General features: G+C 40.1%; 1 protein-coding gene across 1 annotated transcript in view; it reads left to right on the top strand.

Annotated features, from left to right (window-relative positions):
* The window catches only part of XKR4 (XK related 4), a gene marked incomplete at both ends in the record, with an annotated part of 223,170 nt that continues 204,004 nt past the window's right edge, over positions 1 to 19,166 (top strand). Inside the window, one exon of the mRNA XM_080340532.1 lies at positions 1 to 839. Coding sequence (XP_080196658.1) covers positions 1 to 839 — 839 coding nt within the window. The remainder of the gene's footprint in view (positions 840 to 19,166) is intronic.

The following is a 19,166-nucleotide window of genomic DNA, read 5'->3' as shown; positions in this document are numbered from 1 at the left end:
ATGGCCGCGAAGTCGGACGGGCGGCGGAAGATGAAGAAGGGCGGCGAGGTGGCGTTCACGCCGTTGCAGAACTCCGAGCACTCGGGTTCCGTGCAGGCTCTGGCCCCGGGGCTGCCCGCCGGCGCCGGGCCGGGCGGCGGCAGCGACGACGACGAGGCGCCCGGGGGCGGGTGCTGCAGCGGCGGCGGGGACGGCTCGGGCGGCGGCTCCCGCTCCTGCTGCTGCTGCTGCTGCGGCGGCGGCAGAGGAGGAGACGGCGGCGGGGGCGGCGGCGGGGGCTCCCGGGGCTCGGGCGGGGGTTCGTCCTCCCTGTGCCTGCGCCTGGGCAGGGAGCAGCGGCGCTACTCACTGTGGGACTGCCTCTGGATCCTGGCCGCCCTGGCCGTGTACTTCGCGGACGTGGGTACCGACATCTGGCTGGCGGTCGACTACTACCTGCGGGGCCAGCGCTGGTGGTTCGGGCTCACGCTCTTCTTCGTGCTACTGGGCTCCCTCTCCGTGCAGGTCTTCAGCTTCCGCTGGTTCGCGCACGACTTCAGCACCGAGGACAGCGCCGCCGCCGCCGCCGGGCACTGCCCCGCCGCCGAGAGCAAGCTGCTGGTGAGCAGCGGCTCGGCCGCCGCGGACATCGACGCCGCTCGTCCCTGCACGCCGCAGCGGCAGGCGTCCACCGCCAGCAAGAGCAACGCCACGAACAGCAGCAGCAACAGCAGCAGCAACGCTGCTGGCAGCGGCGGCGCCGGTCCCCGAGCCGGCGGCGGCAGGTCGGCGTCCTGCGCCTTCTGCATCTGGCTCCTGCAGTCTCTCGTCCACATCCTGCAGCTCGGGCAGGTCTGGAGGTGAGGAGCCGGGCGGGGACGGCGCGGGGGACGGGGCTGGGCTCCCCTCACCGCGAGGAATCGAGCCCGGCCGCGGGTGGGGCTGCGCGCGGCGAGCGGCCGCTTGTCCGCCGCGTGGGTCCCTCTTCGGGACAGAGCTCCCCGACCCGCCGAGCCATGAGGGGACTCGGGGGTGGCCGAGCCCCCGCAGGACCGTGAGTGACTGCGGGTGCGGGGTGTCCCGCCCCGTCGAGGGGTGCCCCGCCGGGTCCCTGAACGCCCGGTGCCGTACGGGCGGCCGCCGCCCCGGAGGCGCCCGGCTGACGCAAGGTGCCCCAAACTTCCTGGGAAATCTGTGCCGGAGGCTACGGGGAAAACAGGCAACAGGCGAGGAAAAGGGGAATGCCCCGGTAATGTGCGTCTCCCAGTCTCCTCACATGTGGCCAGGACCGCGATGCCGCCAGCAGGGAACTTGACAGCGAAGAGTTTCTTTTCAGAAACTGTTAATTAACGCCTCCCCCCAGTTGTTGTGTCTCGATATTTATGTGTAAATATGCTGCGTGCAGTCTGCTTCTTGCTATGCGTATGCATGTTCGATATATGTGATGTAGTAAAGGAATGTCTTCTAAATCAAACTTTTGAGTAGCTGCTGTCAAAAATATCCACAAGAGACGTAATGTGTGTTACAGAAAGGATGTGCTGAAATAGGTTGTGGAAGGCGCGTATTGAAAAGAGAGATGACATCATAGTTTGCAAAAGTAGTGTTTTCCTTTATTTTAAGCAATTTTCCAGGAAAGATTTCTATGTAGGCTGAATGCCCTGTAAATACATTTAGTGCTGCCTGGAAAGTGCGGAGTTCAGAATGCATAGTGTGTAAGGACTTAAAATTGCCACATATAATTGTGTAGATACTGTGTTGAAGAAGGTCATGCAGTGAGGCAGTGCACTAAATCAACAGCTGAAAATACTTTTGGGGTTTCTTGTCTGATGGGTGGAAAAGAATTGTCTCATGCTTCTGTTTTGGAAACACTGGTGGTTTTTTTTTTCACAATAATTTAATTAGAGAGTTTAATTTGTTGTTACCCTAAACTTCTAACTCTGGTCTTTTGGCCATTTTAATCTCTGTCACACCCTTTTGGACAGGCATTGTCTTTGCTCTGCGTTAGCGAAGTATCTAGTACTGCTCATTTCTGCTTGTGCATCAGGGCATCCAAGTGCTGCTAGATAAGAGACTGAAGATATTGGGATGGCATCACTAAGTATCTTTCACTTCCAGACTCTTTCATTTATTATAACAAACACAATTTTCTAAACTTGTGAAACTAACTCAGACTTACAGGTGTGCTCGATATTAACTATGACACAATCTGAGAGGGAAGTAGAATTCTGAACAAAAAATGATGCTTTGTTCTGGGTCTTGAATACTTCTATGCTCCTGTATGCTGTAGCTTCACATCTGAATGCAAGTCAAATTTAGGACTTTCTGAATGAGATGGTTTTTTATGTAGTGTTTAGTACTGGTCCTGCAGAGACAGAAAAGTAGGTACAATGGCTCAAATTATACATAGACATTCATGTTGATACTCATCTGTACAGAAGACAGTGTGTATCATGCTGAGTGACACAGAAGAGAGTTTTACAAAGTCTGGTGTCATGATTATATTGGAAAACACAAAGGGCAGGGCTTTGGGTGGAGCAGGGTGCACCTGATACTGCACAGCACTTCTGTCAGATGAGGTGGCTGGGATTCAGAGCTCTCCAGCCGCTTGTTCTTTGATGAAGCACAATCTTTAGAAGAAGTTGGGCTCCTTATAAGACCACCTAGTCCTCTGTATTTAATACTAGCTGAGCCTTTTTTGATCATGTGTAGCTTTTCTTCATGTTTTATGTGCAATAGTGTAAGACTACCAGAATATTAAATTTATGAGATGTGATAGGACATTATTTATGTTTTAGCCTGTTATGATGTTGGTTTTTTATTTGTTTGTTTGTTTGCTTGCTTGCTTTTTAGTGAAACGGCCACAGAAATGTTTGTCTGTCAGTTAATGAGTAGTATTTCTTTGCAGTTTTACACAAATATACAAATTGTATGTCACTGTATGCACTCTTGCGTATCAGCACTTTGTAATTGATTGAAGTGACTTCATTTTAATTCCTAAGTATGTTTCTCAAAAAGGAGAGCCTTTCAAGTCATCTAAAACTAGTAATCAGCACCAGAAAGGAGAGGTCACATCAACCCCTGAGAAACTCTGTACATAAGAATGGAGTCAAAACTAAAACAATCCATGGAAAATAGTTATGACTTTCTGGAAAACAGAGGTCTCACAGATTGCTGTCCAGAACTTCCGCTCCACAGCGTAACATCTACATTGGCCTGAGCAAACAGCTCCTCAGCATTTAGACTGAAGGATAATCTCAGGTGTTTTCCAGGTGCATGTGTCTCAGACTAATTCCTCCTTTGAGGCAGCTGAACAGACTCTGCCAGCTGTGTTAGCACCACAAGCGCACAGGTGCTGGGGGCACCAACCCCACAGTTGACAAAACCTGTGTTACCCTTGATTCTGTGTTGCAATCTGTGTTTTTTCTCAGCTTTCAGTTTTTCCTTCTCCTTTTTTTTTTGGGGGGGGGGGCAGGGGGCGGGGCAGGGCCGTGGTTAAAGCTTTCCTATAGTTATATTTAAGTTTCCTGTCATTTTTTGTATTGAATCCCCCACAAACAAAAATGACAATAATATTTCTGTCATTTATCTGTTGACAAGAAGTCCTAGGTATGGGAACTGAGGTTTTTCATAAGGGCAAGGATATCTGGGAATAAGGAGAGAGGTTTGTCAATATACAGGGACTAGTGATCATTCTGCTTTCATTTGGTGTTTGTTGTCCTCTGCCATCTCTCAAAACGTTGAATTGGTTCTTGAGGTCTTCAGTTTCCCTTTACTTGTCTCATTGCCAAAGGTCTTGGGGGGAACTGTGTCAACTGCTTATTTAAAGAAGCCATCCTGAGGAATGGGGAATACAACTGGCAATCACAATGTTCCTGGATTAAAAAAAAAAAAAAGTGTTAAAATGTGGTTTTAGTGATTAGTTCCGTCAAGATGATTTTTAATTCCAAAGCTTTTCCTTGTCTTACATTCAAGATTAATTTTTGTTTACCAATATATTGAAAGCTAGATCATTGAAAATGATTATGTGTTAATTTTAACTAAAATGTGCTAATGGGAAATGAATGAGGTCTTTAATGTGGCATGGAACAATGCTGGAAATAGGCAATCTAAAATTGCTAAAACAATTTTATTCCTGGAATGTAAAGAAGAGGAGCTGCAGGAGCAGCTAAACTGCCAATCAATTCTGAATAAAAATATATATATTTTTTTTTTTTCTCTTGAAGCTGTTATAACTTTTTTTCCCCCAAAATTTTAGAAGACTGAATTCTTCCATTTTGAAGAATAAGCATATACTTTATTTTATTTTATTTTTTTTTATTCAGGGGGTTAGATGTTCACAAACTTCCTGATAACACTGTCCCTCAGTTAAAAGTCCGGTGAAGTCACTGAGGAGTTGCTTGCCACACCTGAGTGCAGATACTAGGCCTTTGTTGGCAGCTAATTTAATATTAAAATATGGTCACTGGTGAGATTCTGCCTTCAGAGATAGATACAGATGCATTTCCTCATCCGTACTTCCAGTGTGTTCTGTTTTTTACCAATATACAGACATGGAAGCCCCACTATGAAGCCCAGTTCACCCAAGCGAGTGCTTGGAGAGACATGGCTTTTTCTTAGCATACTCTGGGGAGTACAAGAAGGATGTGATGCATCAGATCTTTGTATGTCATTGAAAGGAAAAAAAAAAAAAAGGGAAGTGGATGCTTTAATTTATAGTCCGTAAGGACTGTGTAGAAGTATATAGGACAGCAGGATTCAGATAAACTATTGCCCTTTGAGCTTGGCATCAAAGTGTGTGAACACCACCCTGGAGCATCCCTTTGATTCACTAAGCTTCCCAGGCTTAACCTTGGCTTTTAGATCTCACAAGGGATGGCAGGACTTGGTGACTGGATGCCAGAGATAATAGTTAAGGAGTCCTGAGAGCCAGTGGGTGGGTGAGAGGGGGAGACTGAGATGGTGCCCATCTTGTGGTGTCTGGGAAGCAAGAAGTAGCTCCCTGAGACAACTCTTGTGCCTTTTAGGGGAATGGCATGAGCAGGCTGCCTTGGTGCTTGAAGTGCTTGGAGGTTCCCACAGTGGCTGTCATTTTGTCATTTTGGTGGCTGCAGTCGAAGCGCCTGAAAGGGAACTGTCAAGTTTCTGTAGCTGACAAGGCCAGAGGAAGAGTGAATCATTGGAAAGAAGAGGACTGGAAATTACCCCTTAGAATTATTTCTGGGTGGCTGAGATGACACTGAAATGATTAAGTGTATCCCTCTCAACAGAGTGAGGGGTTTTGGCTGAGATTTGCTAACTGTGTGGGAACGCACCTAGAGAAGGAGAAGGAGATGCCAAGTTAGTTGCTGGCCCTTCCAGGGCAGGTCTGTGTTCCCTGAGAAGTGATGGTCTGGTTCCCTGAGAAGTGATGCTATGATTAACCATATCTGTTTATGTGTAATATTAAGAAATCCTAATCTTCCTTCTCCTAACTTGTTCTTACTTGGAGAAAAAAAAATGTTGTAGGAGGGTTATATAGGTGATGCTGGATTCTCGAAACTGTGAGTTGCTGTCTCAGTCCTGCCCTGTCGAAGCATTCTTCCCATGGCTGGGTCATCTGCCAGAGAAATTTCATTGCCCACACTCAAAAGCCTCTCCTTTGCAATCTGTTGATGCTCTTACAATTTAAAAAATAATAATAATTTTTAAAAGGTGAAATAGTGTCTGCAGTGTATATGAGAAGTCCTTACAACTTCCTCAGGTGCTCACTGTTAAGCCTTTAAGTTGGAACTGTGAGCAAGGTAGTTCAAATTAAGAAAAACATCATTGGTCTTTAAATCAGCTCAACTCCATCCTTAAATAGGTTCACTTGTTTTTTCACACTTGCACTCTACATAGTAGTTTTGACACTTTTGTTCAGTAGTAGTGCAGGAGTTCGGTGTAGTTAGGTGGTCAATAATTCCAGCTGCCATTGGACTTCACACTGAGATGTGATAATATCTCAATCTGACACGAGTTTTTCTCGCTGTTTTGAAATCTGTCAGATAATTTGTCACATTGAGTCCAAATTTATGAGTCATAGCTGTTTCCTAGACAAGATTATTGCGTATCCTCCCCATCTGTCTCTTAGTGTACTGAAATGCTACCACTCAGCAATATCATATTTCTTTTATTGAGTTACTGCAGTGCTTGAGTTAAAGTCCTACTGGCTAACTATTTTGCTTGCTGTGTCTTTAGAACTCAGGAAAGGTGATGGGCTGTCAGAAAAAGGAATTAAAATTTTCATTCCCCCCCTCCAGAAAGCAGGATTAGAAGGGGCAGCCCACCCTGTAGGTGGCCTAACTACATTTACACTCTTGCTAATATATTCAGCAGATTAAATATTCTTTCGTTGTTGTTGTTTTCTTCTTTTTTTTTTTTTTTTCCTGAAGACAGTGATATGCAGATAAAGGTTGTGCCTTTCAAATTTTTTTGAAACACACAAGTGAATCTTTAATTCGTTCTTAAAAATCTCACAAGCCTGCATACAGATCAGATTTGGTATTCAGTTTATTCTAATAACCTAAGCTACATGTAAAAGATGCTGATGTACTTTAGAAGAAAGATACTGTACTTTAATAATTAACAAGGGTTGTGTCTGTAGAGAATATTTATCAGTTACGTAAGTGTTCAAATTTTCAAAGGCTTGCTTAAGCATGAAAACTTCTGATCGCTCAGTTGGCTTGATAGGGGAACTAATATTTTATACACAGAATGCTTTCTAGAAACTTATATATGCGAACAATTTATATTTGGCTTTTTCCAAACAAGTGGCAAATCTGTAAGAGTTTAAGGGTTTGTGTTTCAAAGGATTTTCTGTCACCATGTATAGATATTATTCTGAAGTTCATCAATGCCATGCAGGAATGACTACATACACACCATGAATTCAAAGAAATGTTTCACATTATAATTTGTTTCTAGGTGTTGTAATCTTGCAGAAGGTTCTTGTAACCATATGAGTTTTCTGGCTAAAATTCCTGTGTTACTTACATTGAGGAAAACGTTTAGTGCTGAAAGGTCAATTTCCATGTCCACACCTCCTGCGGGAAGGCAGGAAAGTGTAACACCACAGCACGTTCTATAGCTTTAGTTATTCTGCTCTCTATCTTCAGGTTATTTATGTCAGAGCTTACCTTGTCCAGAAGAGTGTGCTCCCTGTCAGCTGACTTAGCCCTTAATATTTGTCCATAAGGACTGGCTTTGCTACAAAGATACAAAAGTTCTAGTAAAATTAAAATAAAATAAATTCCTGTGTCACTTATAACAGTATTAGTTCATTTGGCCATCTCTCTGTTCCAATTAGGTAGCTTTTAATATACAGTAGATTAATCACAACAATGACTTACAGTTTCAGTAAACAGGCTGTTTGGGAGGAATTTATCAGACACAGACATAATCAACAGCTCTTTTGCTTGTATTTCAAGGTGCAGTAGAAATTTGTGGTTGCTAAAGTATGTTCATAAAGTGGTGCCATTTTTGTTCATTTTAGCACAGCTGTCAGTTGTACACATTGTGTCAAGAGGACATACAAGAGTGGAAGTGGCAAACAGGCTATAAAAGGAACTGGTTTGATTTGTTTGATTTTTAAAATGAAAGGAGGCTGATATAGAAGAGAACATGAGGGAGAATTGTGGGAGCATATAAAAGGAAGCATGTTCTGAAAAGACATAGGAATAGCGGTTAATCCTCACACATTATGTAGCTAACTCCAGTTTATTTCCCTTCAGCCACTGACCAAAGAGAGATTATTTGAATAATTTTCTAAATGACTGCTTGAGAGACTGGAGAAAGAGGCAGGAAAAAAAGAAGAGTTGTATGTCTGGGCAAACTCACAGTGAAAATGTTAGATGATCTCTGATTGCAGTGAGTAGTCATGATAAATACAAATGTGAGGTATCAGTTTGACATCATTTTACAGGGAAGAGAGTACTCTGAAGTATCTTTTAATAAATTTTAGAATTAAAAAATAATAGGTCTTGGATGTATATGTTTCCAAGAGATTTTACCTGAATTTCTTGACAACCATAACCTGAATTATCATCTCCCTGTGGTCTCTGATTGCTGAAGTGGTTTTTTATCACTCTTCCTCTGTTTCCCAACCTGAATGGCTGAAATCAGTAATAGCACATTTTTTCCCCTAAGATAAAATAATTGTTTATACTATGTTATTATTTCCATTAGTTTTCCTTCTACAACATGCTTGTACTGTTCAGTATGTTCATGGTATAAGATTTGTATGGCGAGGCCTATTAATCTTTTTTGATTGGAAGGGATAATCAGTGGGGGTGGTTAACACTATCAGTTACAAATTAGTTGGTATCACAAGTTGGAGCAAATGGAGCAGGACTGTTTTGCAGGGTGTTTTCAAAGGAATTTTGTCAGCCAATGATGTGACAACAAAAGTAACTTCTCATTCTTCTAAAATTGGAAGGTGTGACTTAGGCAAGACTAATGTACCAAGACTAATGTTTTGTGGTGAATAAAAAGGAAATTAACCTACAGATGGAAGGACAGTTTTCCTTATCTCTATCAGCTGCTATCTATCAGATTGATTTCTGCCCTTATGAATGAAGGTTAGTGGTGCCACAGTTTTCAACATTACTCACTTTAATGGGGTATTTTCATGTAAACATCTGATCTGTTCTAGGATCCTGCCAACTTCTCTGAGTGGTGTTTTTCCATTCATGGTGCACAGGATCAGTAGATTAGTTCCACCAGGTCCAAGAAAAGTACCTTGCAATATCAAGCACTAGACTTCAGTTCCCTATAGAGGGATCTATACATGCATAGAAAACAACAAAAAGCCACTGAACTAACACTTTCATGGTTTAATACTGGCTAGCATGGAACTATAAGCTTTGTCATTATAAATGTGTGGTCTTCTTCATCTTAAAGAGGGGTATGGGTGAAGTTGTGTCTCTTATTTTTTTCTCAGCCCTAATCTTTGTATGCTCACTTTATATGGAAATCTTTCTGTGAGCCAGATCTAAAATAGGACTTTGCTTCACAAAGCAGAATGTAGATGTTCTTCAGGCATATGGACCTGAAAACATGATCTAGAAAACTGGGCTCAACAGCTTTCTTAGGAAGGTTCTTGAGGAACTTAGATATAATGGATGATAATGTTCAACTTGAAAGTGTCTTAGAGGCTTGTATTTCTGCATTTTGGCTTCATTCAGAACATCCCCAGCACACACAGCTCAAATTCCTATTTCTCATTTAAGCCCATTGCAAACCAGAAGCTAGGCTGGAGTGGCACCAAAATCCATTCATGTATCCAGTTGGCAAGCATTGTTTAAACCTGCTTTATGGGCAATGATGAGCTTGCATCCCTGACAAGTATTACTGGCTCTGCCTTGTTTTATAGTACTGGAGAAATGTTCCTTGTGATTAGAGCATTTGATCAGGTTTTAGGAGATCTGAGACCAGTGCCCTTTCCAGCTGTGAGGGCTCAGGTCTTGTCTCCTGCAGTGGTTTTTGTGCTAAGGCTTAGGTGAGACTGGATGGGGACATTTAGTGTCCTTCCTGCTGGAGCTATTTCATAATGTTGACAGAAATATCCTGTTCTTGAGGCCAGAGTGGAAGACCCAATACTTAGGGCTTTCAAATGGGACCAAATACCAATTTCCTTGTCTTTCTTTTTTACTGCTTAATTAAATTTTGTTGTCCACCTTTTAAACCTGTCTCTCTTTATCCTAAAAGTGCATCGCCAGTATTTCTGTTTATAGACACTCATCCTTCATGTATAGCATAACCACAAACAGCACCATAATACATTTCCATCTATGTGGAAATGTCTACTTAACTTATTGGAGTGGCTCTATATGATCTGAAGTGGCTGAAGCATTCATTTATTCATTTTTTCATCAACATTTCTCTGTCATATGTAGTCAACCTTAGAAAAAAAGAAAGAGGAAAGGCAGTTTTGATGTGTCACTCAGTAGCTGTTTCAACCTTTTCCTCTGCTGCCTCATGCAAAAGTAAATGAGACAGAAATTTTTCAAAAGCCTGAGTTCCTGGATCTTGCTCTGAGTTACTTTCCTGATAGCACTTTTGTAGTTGATTTTTATCAATGTAAGCAGTACAGCTTTGTAGCTGAAATAAAAGCCCAGTATTTCTTTATCTTCATGTCCCAACTTCTTGACTCTCAACTCACCTCAAGCTCCACAGCAAGTACTGCCCAAGTATCCAGTATGCATAATTTTGGTTGCCTTTTTTTTTTTTTTAACCTGAGTTTCAGAAATGAAGAATTACATATTCCTTTTACTTTCATTGGAGTGGGGCTTATTACTGGTTTATTTTTTTTCTTAAAAGGGGAAGGACATATTAAATGGCTCGCTTGGACTGTCCAAAGCAGTGCGTGCTTCTGAAAATGTTATCCTTTAGTTATTTAATATGTATTTGCAGTCTAGATGTTAGATGGTATTATGAAGCTTAATTTTTGTAAAATACTTTGAGATACTCAGATGGAAAATTATCTAGGTGGAAACAACTCAAAACAAATTATCATTTCAATGTGTTTGTCAAAACATGTTTTAAGTTAAACACGTTGAAAACATGGACCTCTCTCCATAATGGACATCACTGGGACATTAAAGGAAAAATTTTATATTTTTTAATATTTTAAGGATTTATTTTCTCAAGGCTTTATGCTTATTATGCCCATAATAAAAAGTTTTATCCTTCACCCTATTTCCTTCACCTACCCACTGCTGCTGCTTCAAGTTAGCTCATCACCTTCTGTCTTGTGCTGCTTTCCTTATCTGTTAGTTTGCTTTGTAAACTAGATCCAACATGCTATAGAAAAAAAAAGGGTTAGGAATTTTTTTACACATAGTGTAGATGCTAGAATCAGCTTCAGCTCAGAGCTTTTGAATACTGGACATTTGAGCTTCAAATGCCATGACAGCAGATAAATGAGCTGAATGTAAAACATTTCTAGTAGTAGTGGTGGAAACTACATTCAACACAGAATTATTGGAAAAAGCATAAATGTAAACAGAGTTCATAGTATATTAAACCAAGATGTTCTGTAAGTAAAGACTGGGCAATTAAAGAAGATTTACCCAAGTGAAGCCAAATACAGTGCAGAGGATAATTAATATGGCAGAGACAACTCAATAATAATGGCTTTGAACTTTTACAATAGTGCATTAATGCGTGTCAGAAGGAGCGATTGCATTTACAGTCAACAACAATTTGTTAGGAATTTTTACCACACAGGTTAATTAAGAACTCATGATAAGAGAATATGAAAATTACCTTATTGAACTGAGGGCTCATTATTTTTCCTGTACCCAAAGAATAAAATATTGTAGATATATGTTTTTCTGTAAGCTGTCTTTATTCTGTTAGTGTCACTTGTGTGGCACAGCTACTCCATTATTGATCCAATTGACTTAGAGAATTAGTGAAATATTTGGTGTGTTGTCTCCATGGCTAGTTTAAATCAAGAGGGTTGCTGAGAAAGCTAGCAAAGAGTTCAAAACAAGCCACCCCACCATCGGCCCCTAAGTTTGTCTCTGAAGAGGATGGCTCAGCCCCTTGTAGAGCCTACTGGTGTGTTTGGATAAGCAGAGCATAAAAGCCCAAGAGCTGAGAAGGCTCTGGTTGAAATGGACCTGTTCCCTTTCCAGATTGGACCTGTTACTTGGATCCTGTCAGGTAGACCAAGAACTTGGGAATTTGGACTTGTTTTGTGAGTTTGTGGGGTTTTGACAGTCATCAGTGTCAAAGTATAGACCCTCTAGAGGGAGAATACAGGTCTCATGACCAACCTGTGATTTGGTCCACGGGAGGTTCTTCATGTGGGACTTGTCTCAGATAGCCCACAGCAGGTCTTTAATCTTTTTGCCTCCTTTCTTCTTCCAGTGAAAAGTATTAACAGTTTCCAGCCTCACTCATCCATGTTGGTAAGGTGGTAAGCTGTTTGTGAGAAGGATTTCTTTCTGTTCCTTTGAAAGCTTTCTAGCACAGCAGGAGGCTGATATTATGCAGTGGTTTTGGGATACTTGTGTAATACAAGAAATGAGGAGTTGCTAGTACTTTTGTTTTAAGAGCATGTTCAAAACAGAGTGGTGTTTCTGAGGAGGTGCCTTTCCTAACCCCTCTCAAAGTCAGTTGCACACCTGGACTCAGTCCTTCTTGTTGAGTCTGGCTATTCCTACACTGTCCATCTTTACTACATGGTGTGTGGATTCTCACAAGGGAGTCAAACCCTTCTGTTATGAGAACCAGAGCTTTTCAACATGGCTAACATTTTTTTAATAGGACGGGTACCAGACTAGTGGTAGATTCTAGTGCTGCAGAATTCATATTAATAAGCTGTTATCAATGTTATTTGTGGTGATTACGTGAGAGATTTCTATAACAAAAAATGAAATGATACATCCACACCTTTCTGTTTATTAAATATCAAATACTCTGATTGCCTTTCTTTAAGTGCAGAAAGTATTGGATGGGAAGAAGGTTTGGAAAAAAGTTGGCTACCATCTGAATTAAGTATATTTCAGTAATGACATAAAAAATGTTCCTAGTGGATGCCTAAAGTAAGAAATAGGAGTGTATTACAAGAAAAAGTATAGTATTTAATGTTTTTATATAATGCTATCTTTTAAAGGATTTTAGATTGCCATAAAATGACTCATTGATCTTTGAAACAATTTGGGGTCAAATTATCAACTTGCATTAAAGCAGGATGTTTTCAATACCTCAGCAAAACCTATATCCCTAATTTTCACTTTTATACCAGTATCTAAGGAGCAAAGGTGGCCAGTAGCTTTATTTGACAGCTAGCACTAATGTAGGAGTCCAACTTGAAAGTACACTGTTCATAACCATCCTTATAAAAAAAAACCTTACAAGTATTCTTTTGAAGTTCATTTATGAATTCAGTTTGCCTGTGTTAATGACTTGTACTGATTTTTTGAGCTTGAGCTTTACTAGTGCAAATAGTTATGGAAGGTGTATTTTAAACTTCAGTGCCAGAATATTAATCAAAACCTTAATTACTTATTCAGTAGTAATATTCACAATTCATATGGGTATTACTTAATTTCATTACTCATCCAATCAAGGATCAGAAGCAATGACATATGATTTAAATAGCAAATTGTTTTGGATATTTCTAATTAGTGGACACAAAGGATTGGTTATTAAAGAAATTAACTTAAGCACCTTGAAAACTGAAGAATAACCTTGAAATAAGAATAAACTCCACATTCAAATCTATTCACATAAAGATTTGATCCATGTCTAGTGTATAGAAACTATTTGCAAATAAATAAACAATAGAAATATGATAGAAATATATCTTCTAATGGCATACCATAAATCATTCTCTGGAGAATACTTCATGAATAGCAACCTTAATAAATGTGGGGAAGGAGAAAGAAAGACAGAGGGATTATTTACATTCATTTCAAGTAATTGTTTTGGGTTCAAATACTGCAGCTGTCACTCAAGACTGCAGTTTATGATGAGAATAGCTCTTTGACCAAATAAATTCTAGTTTCGTCATAATGCAGAATGTGTCACGCCATATTTGTCTTATCATGTGGGAATCTACCACTGTTTCATCTGCGTGTTCACATCCCCATCCTCAAAAACCTGTGAAGACTTCTTCTGAGGGGAGGCAAGGTTTTGAGAAATGAGTTTGAGAATGTGAAGGACCAGTGGAAGAACTGGGTCCTTCTCCCTGTCCCACTGTCACTCCATGCTCAGTTAAGTTTCCATCATCTCCACTGCAACCCAAAGCTCTTGGTTTCTGTGATGTACCACTTTTGATGCCAGAGGCTGGCTGCTCTGCAGCTCCCTTGAAGCTGCATTTCTATGAGCAATATTAGATTCTACAGGCAAGGAAGCACAAAGCCATGGGAATAGTCTAAGACTCCTATTGATTGCCATCACTGAATGTGTATGTAGCTGTGATTTGTTGCAAGCACTTTCTCGACACAGGCTGTCCCACATCTAATTTTTTTGAGGTGAATGTCATTTTAGCATATAGATGTCACAAAGAGAAGAAATGCATGAAGAAGTTAGGTAAAATCTAGGAGCCATCAGTCATGGAAATATCTTTTTAAATTTCCTTTTTCTCTTGGCAACTATTTTTATCATATTCAAGCATTAGCTCTGAGAGAGAAATAATGTTCACTTCAAAAGCCACTTCCTCCTCAATAAATAATTCAGAGCCATAGATTGTTCATGAGGAAATATCAACACACTAGTAGTAATTTAATATACCGAGCGATCGCACTCACTTTAGCCTACATATGATTTAAATAGAATATGACAGTTTAGGGTCTCCATTTGCCCCATGGCATGTTGGGATCAAACTTGGCAAGTGATTGCAGTGTTCTTGTATCTTCTGAAGAAGTGAATGAAAGTTGCATAATTCAGAAAGGATTTCTTAATTACATGCTAAATCAGAGTTTGCCTGCTTGTGTTCTGAATCCAAATTGTTGCCCAGGACCAGCTTTAGAGCATGTGAATATTTTCTCTGTCCTTTGTTAACTAGCATCTCACAAACATGTCTCTTTTTTTTAACTTGTTGAACTATTATTCTGATGCATAGTTTCAGCACATTAGTTACCTTTGGTGTATCCTGTAAGTGAAAGGCTGTGCCTACCCTTCCTGGGCTGTCTGACACAAGGGATCCATCAACTGAGATGGAAGTTTTTCGAAGTTTTACCTCCTTTGGTTTTTAAAACAGACTTATTTTTGTTTGTTTGTTTGTTTGTTTGTTGATGGTGGTGGTGGTTTTTCCCATCCTTTGCCACTGGTAGACCAACAACCTACACCACAGAGTGTTAGGTACTGGTCGCACTGGGAAGGTTTGTGGGTTTTTTTCTGTCTTAAATAGTTATAGTTAAAAATACACAAATTCCTTCTCACTCTATTGCCCAAAAATGCAGAGCTGGGAGTACATCTGTGGCATAGGTATTGTATTCTACTAGAACAATGTTACAGATGCCTGATCTCTGCTGAGGACTTCTCTTTCACTGCATCGCTTTTTGTGGAGTGGCTTAGCTATATTTGGGTTGGTCTGTGCTTAGTGCCTCACAACTATGTCATAAACTTTCTACTGTTTTGGCTGTACACAAACAAAATTAGTCTAAGCACGGAATGAGAATAAGCACTCTCATGAAGGATTATGGCTATAATCAATTAAACCAGAGCAACTTATCTTTGTTTTGCATCCATGGAAAGGTGTTTGCACTGAAAGCAAGGGATGCCTACAATCAAAGTACAATGCATAAATTCATAGCTTCTTCCCTTGTGTCCTCTAGAATCTATCTATCTATCTATCTATCTATCTATCTATCTATCTATCTTCTAGCAAGCCTATAATTAGGAAGACTTCTAACCATAACAGTTTTTATCCCAAGTATATGTAATTAAATCATACATAGGGACGGGTAATTGTCTTGGTGATAAGATGCAGCCCAGGTCTGTGTTTCTACAGGGAAAGAGCAGATTGCGATTGAGGAGTAACAGGTTTTTCTGTGTTCTTGGGAAGGAAATAATTGCTCTCCCTACTTCTATAGTATTCTCCAGTTCATCTGGCTGATAAGGAGAAAAGGTAATCAGCCCTTCTCTCATGACCTGTTTGCCTACAGGGAAGGCTTTAGCCGAGTAATTCTTTCTCCAAAGTTCCAGTATAATCTGAGCAGAACTAGTAAGAATGCAAGAGGAGCCATCCCTTTTCATGTAAATTCATGCTTACCTGAAGAAATATAATGCCACAGGATTTTGCTAATTACTGTGAAAATGATTCTGGCCTTTTTAGTGAACTTCCTGTTTAACCTGATCTTTCATCAGGACTATGCCAGAGATTTACATTTTGGAAACAGTCTGCTGATCATATGGCATACATGTAGAAGTGAGGAACATGTGTGAGGTCATGTGTTTCTGTTTTGATTTAAAATGTCTTTAAGATGTTCAGAAATTTCCTTTATGTTCCAGTGGGATAAGAGGGTGGACACATGTTGGAGCAGTGGTGATCAGCACATAGTGGTACAAGTCATGTGTTTTGAAGCACCAGCTGTTAATGGGGAGCTGGATGGAAGAGATGTCTTAAGATGCACTCTTCTTGTCCAGCTGAGAAACTGGCCTCAAGTTGGTGCTGACACATCTGGAAGAAGGACTTTAAACTGAGAAATGTAGGAGAAGATTGAGGGAAAGTCATATATTGCCTATATGTATAAAGTTAGTGCAAGAGGAGTAAAATGGGAAAAACAAGGGTACAACAGTGGATATAGAAATGTTAATAGTAATCTGGTTAGCAAAGAAAATTCTAAGCTGCTGAGAAAGTAAAGTGTAGAGGACACATTGCTGCTGGGATTGTGCTTGATCTGCTCAGTGGCTGAGTGTTTCCTTAAGGAAAAACTGAAATGTGGATACAGACCTGCCAAAAACCTGTGCAAGAAAAGAGAAGTAGTAATAGCATCTGTATAGAACTTGAGTTAGGTGAATTCATGACTGGAAATAGGTGCTTGAAAGTTGTACACTACTGAGGAAAGAAAAATCCAAGTAGAAAACTGCTGGTATGCTACTGAGTACTAGTGATGTAATAACTTGAAAGAGTAGGCTGTATGTGTAAAAAAAATACAAAAAAAAATTTAAAAGGTGGTATCCCTGGGCTAGCACTGGGCTTCTGTAATGGATTGCTGGAGTTTTATTGTGAGAAAGGGTAGACATTCCAGAATCCTGTGGAAATTTTATCATTGTGAATCATTTTAACTACTTAAATGGATATTAGAGAACATAGACTATTAGTAAACATAATAGATGTTTGCATGTGGTAGCCGAGAGTCTTCATCAAGTTGCTCACGTGTCAAAGATGTGTTAGTGTTTCGTTTTTTTGTGGAAGATTTGGAATTTTTTAGTAAGAGTGAGAACATTATGGAATGCTAGTAACACTAAGTAACCTTCAACAGAGTGATCATATATCTTCCTTTTATGTTTGTTAAGGAAATAAAATGTTGCCAAGTGTTTGGTGTGGATTTTTTGTGGTGTGTGGTTTTTTGTTTTTTGTTTTTTTTTTTTTAATTACAAAATTTCATAACTGATGAAATGGCCAGTAGGAAAAGTTTTAAGTTATAAATATATAAGGAAATTCTCAATTTCTTCGAAATTAATGATGCTAACACTGCCAGGAATCTGAACATCAAAAAAACCCCAACTGTTGCGTGTGATTCTAAAAGAAAGTGTATGTTTTAAGATGTTGTGACACTATTAGGAATAAGCACGACACACCTTCCTCCTGTCCACGCTTTTCTTCCCAGTTGTCTGATCAGCAACTCAGACTAAGTCTCAGAGGTCAAGAGGTTTGCAGATAAAGTGGGCTTTCCCAAAGCCAAGCTGAGCTGGGCTTCACAAAATAAATAACAAATAGCGAAACAATCTTCAGCTGTGTCATAGGGGCAGAAAAGGGAAGAAAGAGAGCTGTTCTCTTGTGAGAGTGCATGTTAAAGGTAATCTAGATAGGGCTTGGTGCTTTTCCTCCTTTTTCAGTGAAGATGATTATGTTAGTATGGTGACAAAGGAGGGAAAAGACATAATGTACGTGGAGGTATTAAAACAGAAATAACCACAGCTGCAGTGAAAGCAACAGTAAATGAGTTTATCTTTGTAAAATCAGAGGGAATTAATAATTTCCATTCTAGAATACTGAAATAACTAGTGGATTACATATATATAGATAGTACCATAGGACTGCAGAACAGCTGCGTATTTAGGAAACTGAGAAACAAAATTATTCAGCAATTATAAATCTACGAGTAAGTGAAACTTAAAGTGTCCTTTCCTTTAAACTTTTCTAAAAACATACAGTTTGAGGGGGAAATGGAATAAAGGGTAACAAGATTTACTGAAGATTGATACTGCCAGACTGACCTGAGAACTTTCTCAGTAATATATTGAATTTTGTAGATGAAGCTCTGTGGTGTGTGTACTTTGGCAGGGGAAAAAAGTTCATGCACCCTGGAAGTCTTCAGCAGAGCTGGGCAAGAAAGGCCTTAGCAGATGACTGTAGAGTAGGAAAGGAACTAACTTGCTAGTAGGTATGTCTAAGTACAACCCATGCAGTTCAATTACAGGAAGGGTGCTCTGTGGCCACAGCCATGGATTCAATGAGTGACCCAAAGCTCATGAAGCACTCGGTGAGAGTTTATATTCCTCTCAGCCTCTTCCTTCCCTTCCTCCCATCCAGGAGACTTATGTTTAAATCACTGCATTGATATTTTGCTAGAATTTCCATCCTATAGCTCCTTTTGTTTTAAAAATTCTACTATCAGATAGAAGTTTGCATTTCACAGGCTGGTCTGAGCATATTGGGATTTTGTTTATTCTCCAGGCATGATTTGAGCAGATAAAAAAAAGTGCTGGTAGAAATACAGTCAAAACCAATTGAGGCTTTCTACATTTTGATTTTGCTCCACAGAGATGTATTGTCACATGCTATGAAATCAGAGGGTCTAAAAACTTCAGAGTCAATGATTTGAGCTTCCGGTAAATATCTTCTCAAATAGGATTCAAGCCTGTATATCTGTGGCATACCCTGAGTCCACAGTTAAATTAGAGCTCTCCATATGTTGTAGTGCCAGAAAATTTTGCTTAAACTTTGCTATGATAATGTGTATGGGGGAACAAAAGGTACAATCCTCAGTTTAGATACATAATCTCGCTGAGACTTTACTGGCTGCTCAGCAGCCACAAGCATTCAGGTGTTTACTTGGGTGTCCGCGAAGTTACAGGGGAAAGAAGTCATTAGAGCTGAAAATTAGTACTAACTTTATATAATTTAGATCTGAAGAGTAGAGATAAACTACTCCAAACAAAAGCTATCCTGGGTATTTTACTAGATTGTATGCATGCTTGGTACTTTGTAATCTTTCCTACTTTGAGCTTTTAGGGTGACAGTAAAAGGACTTTTGTCGTTTTCTGCAAATTGGACTAGTGGTGGGCTTTGTGTGTGTCGTAGCTTGTTGTATCTTTAAATCAAAATCTGTAATTTATAGATGGTTTAAATTAAAATAACGTCATGTAGCTGTAGAAATGGTTTTATTGTAATTTTTATACTTTGAAACATTTTCACCTGGTGCTGCTGTAGATTGAGCACAAGAGCTAGAATGAGACTAATTGAGAAACAGAACAGTGTTGCTTCA

The sequence above is a fragment of the Nesoenas mayeri genome (genome assembly GCF_963082525.1).
Source record: "Nesoenas mayeri genome assembly, chromosome: 2".
Taxonomy (NCBI): domain Eukaryota; kingdom Metazoa; phylum Chordata; class Aves; order Columbiformes; family Columbidae; genus Nesoenas; species Nesoenas mayeri.
The sequence above is the reverse complement of the archived record's forward strand: the minus strand, read 5'-3'. Positions and strand labels throughout refer to the sequence as shown.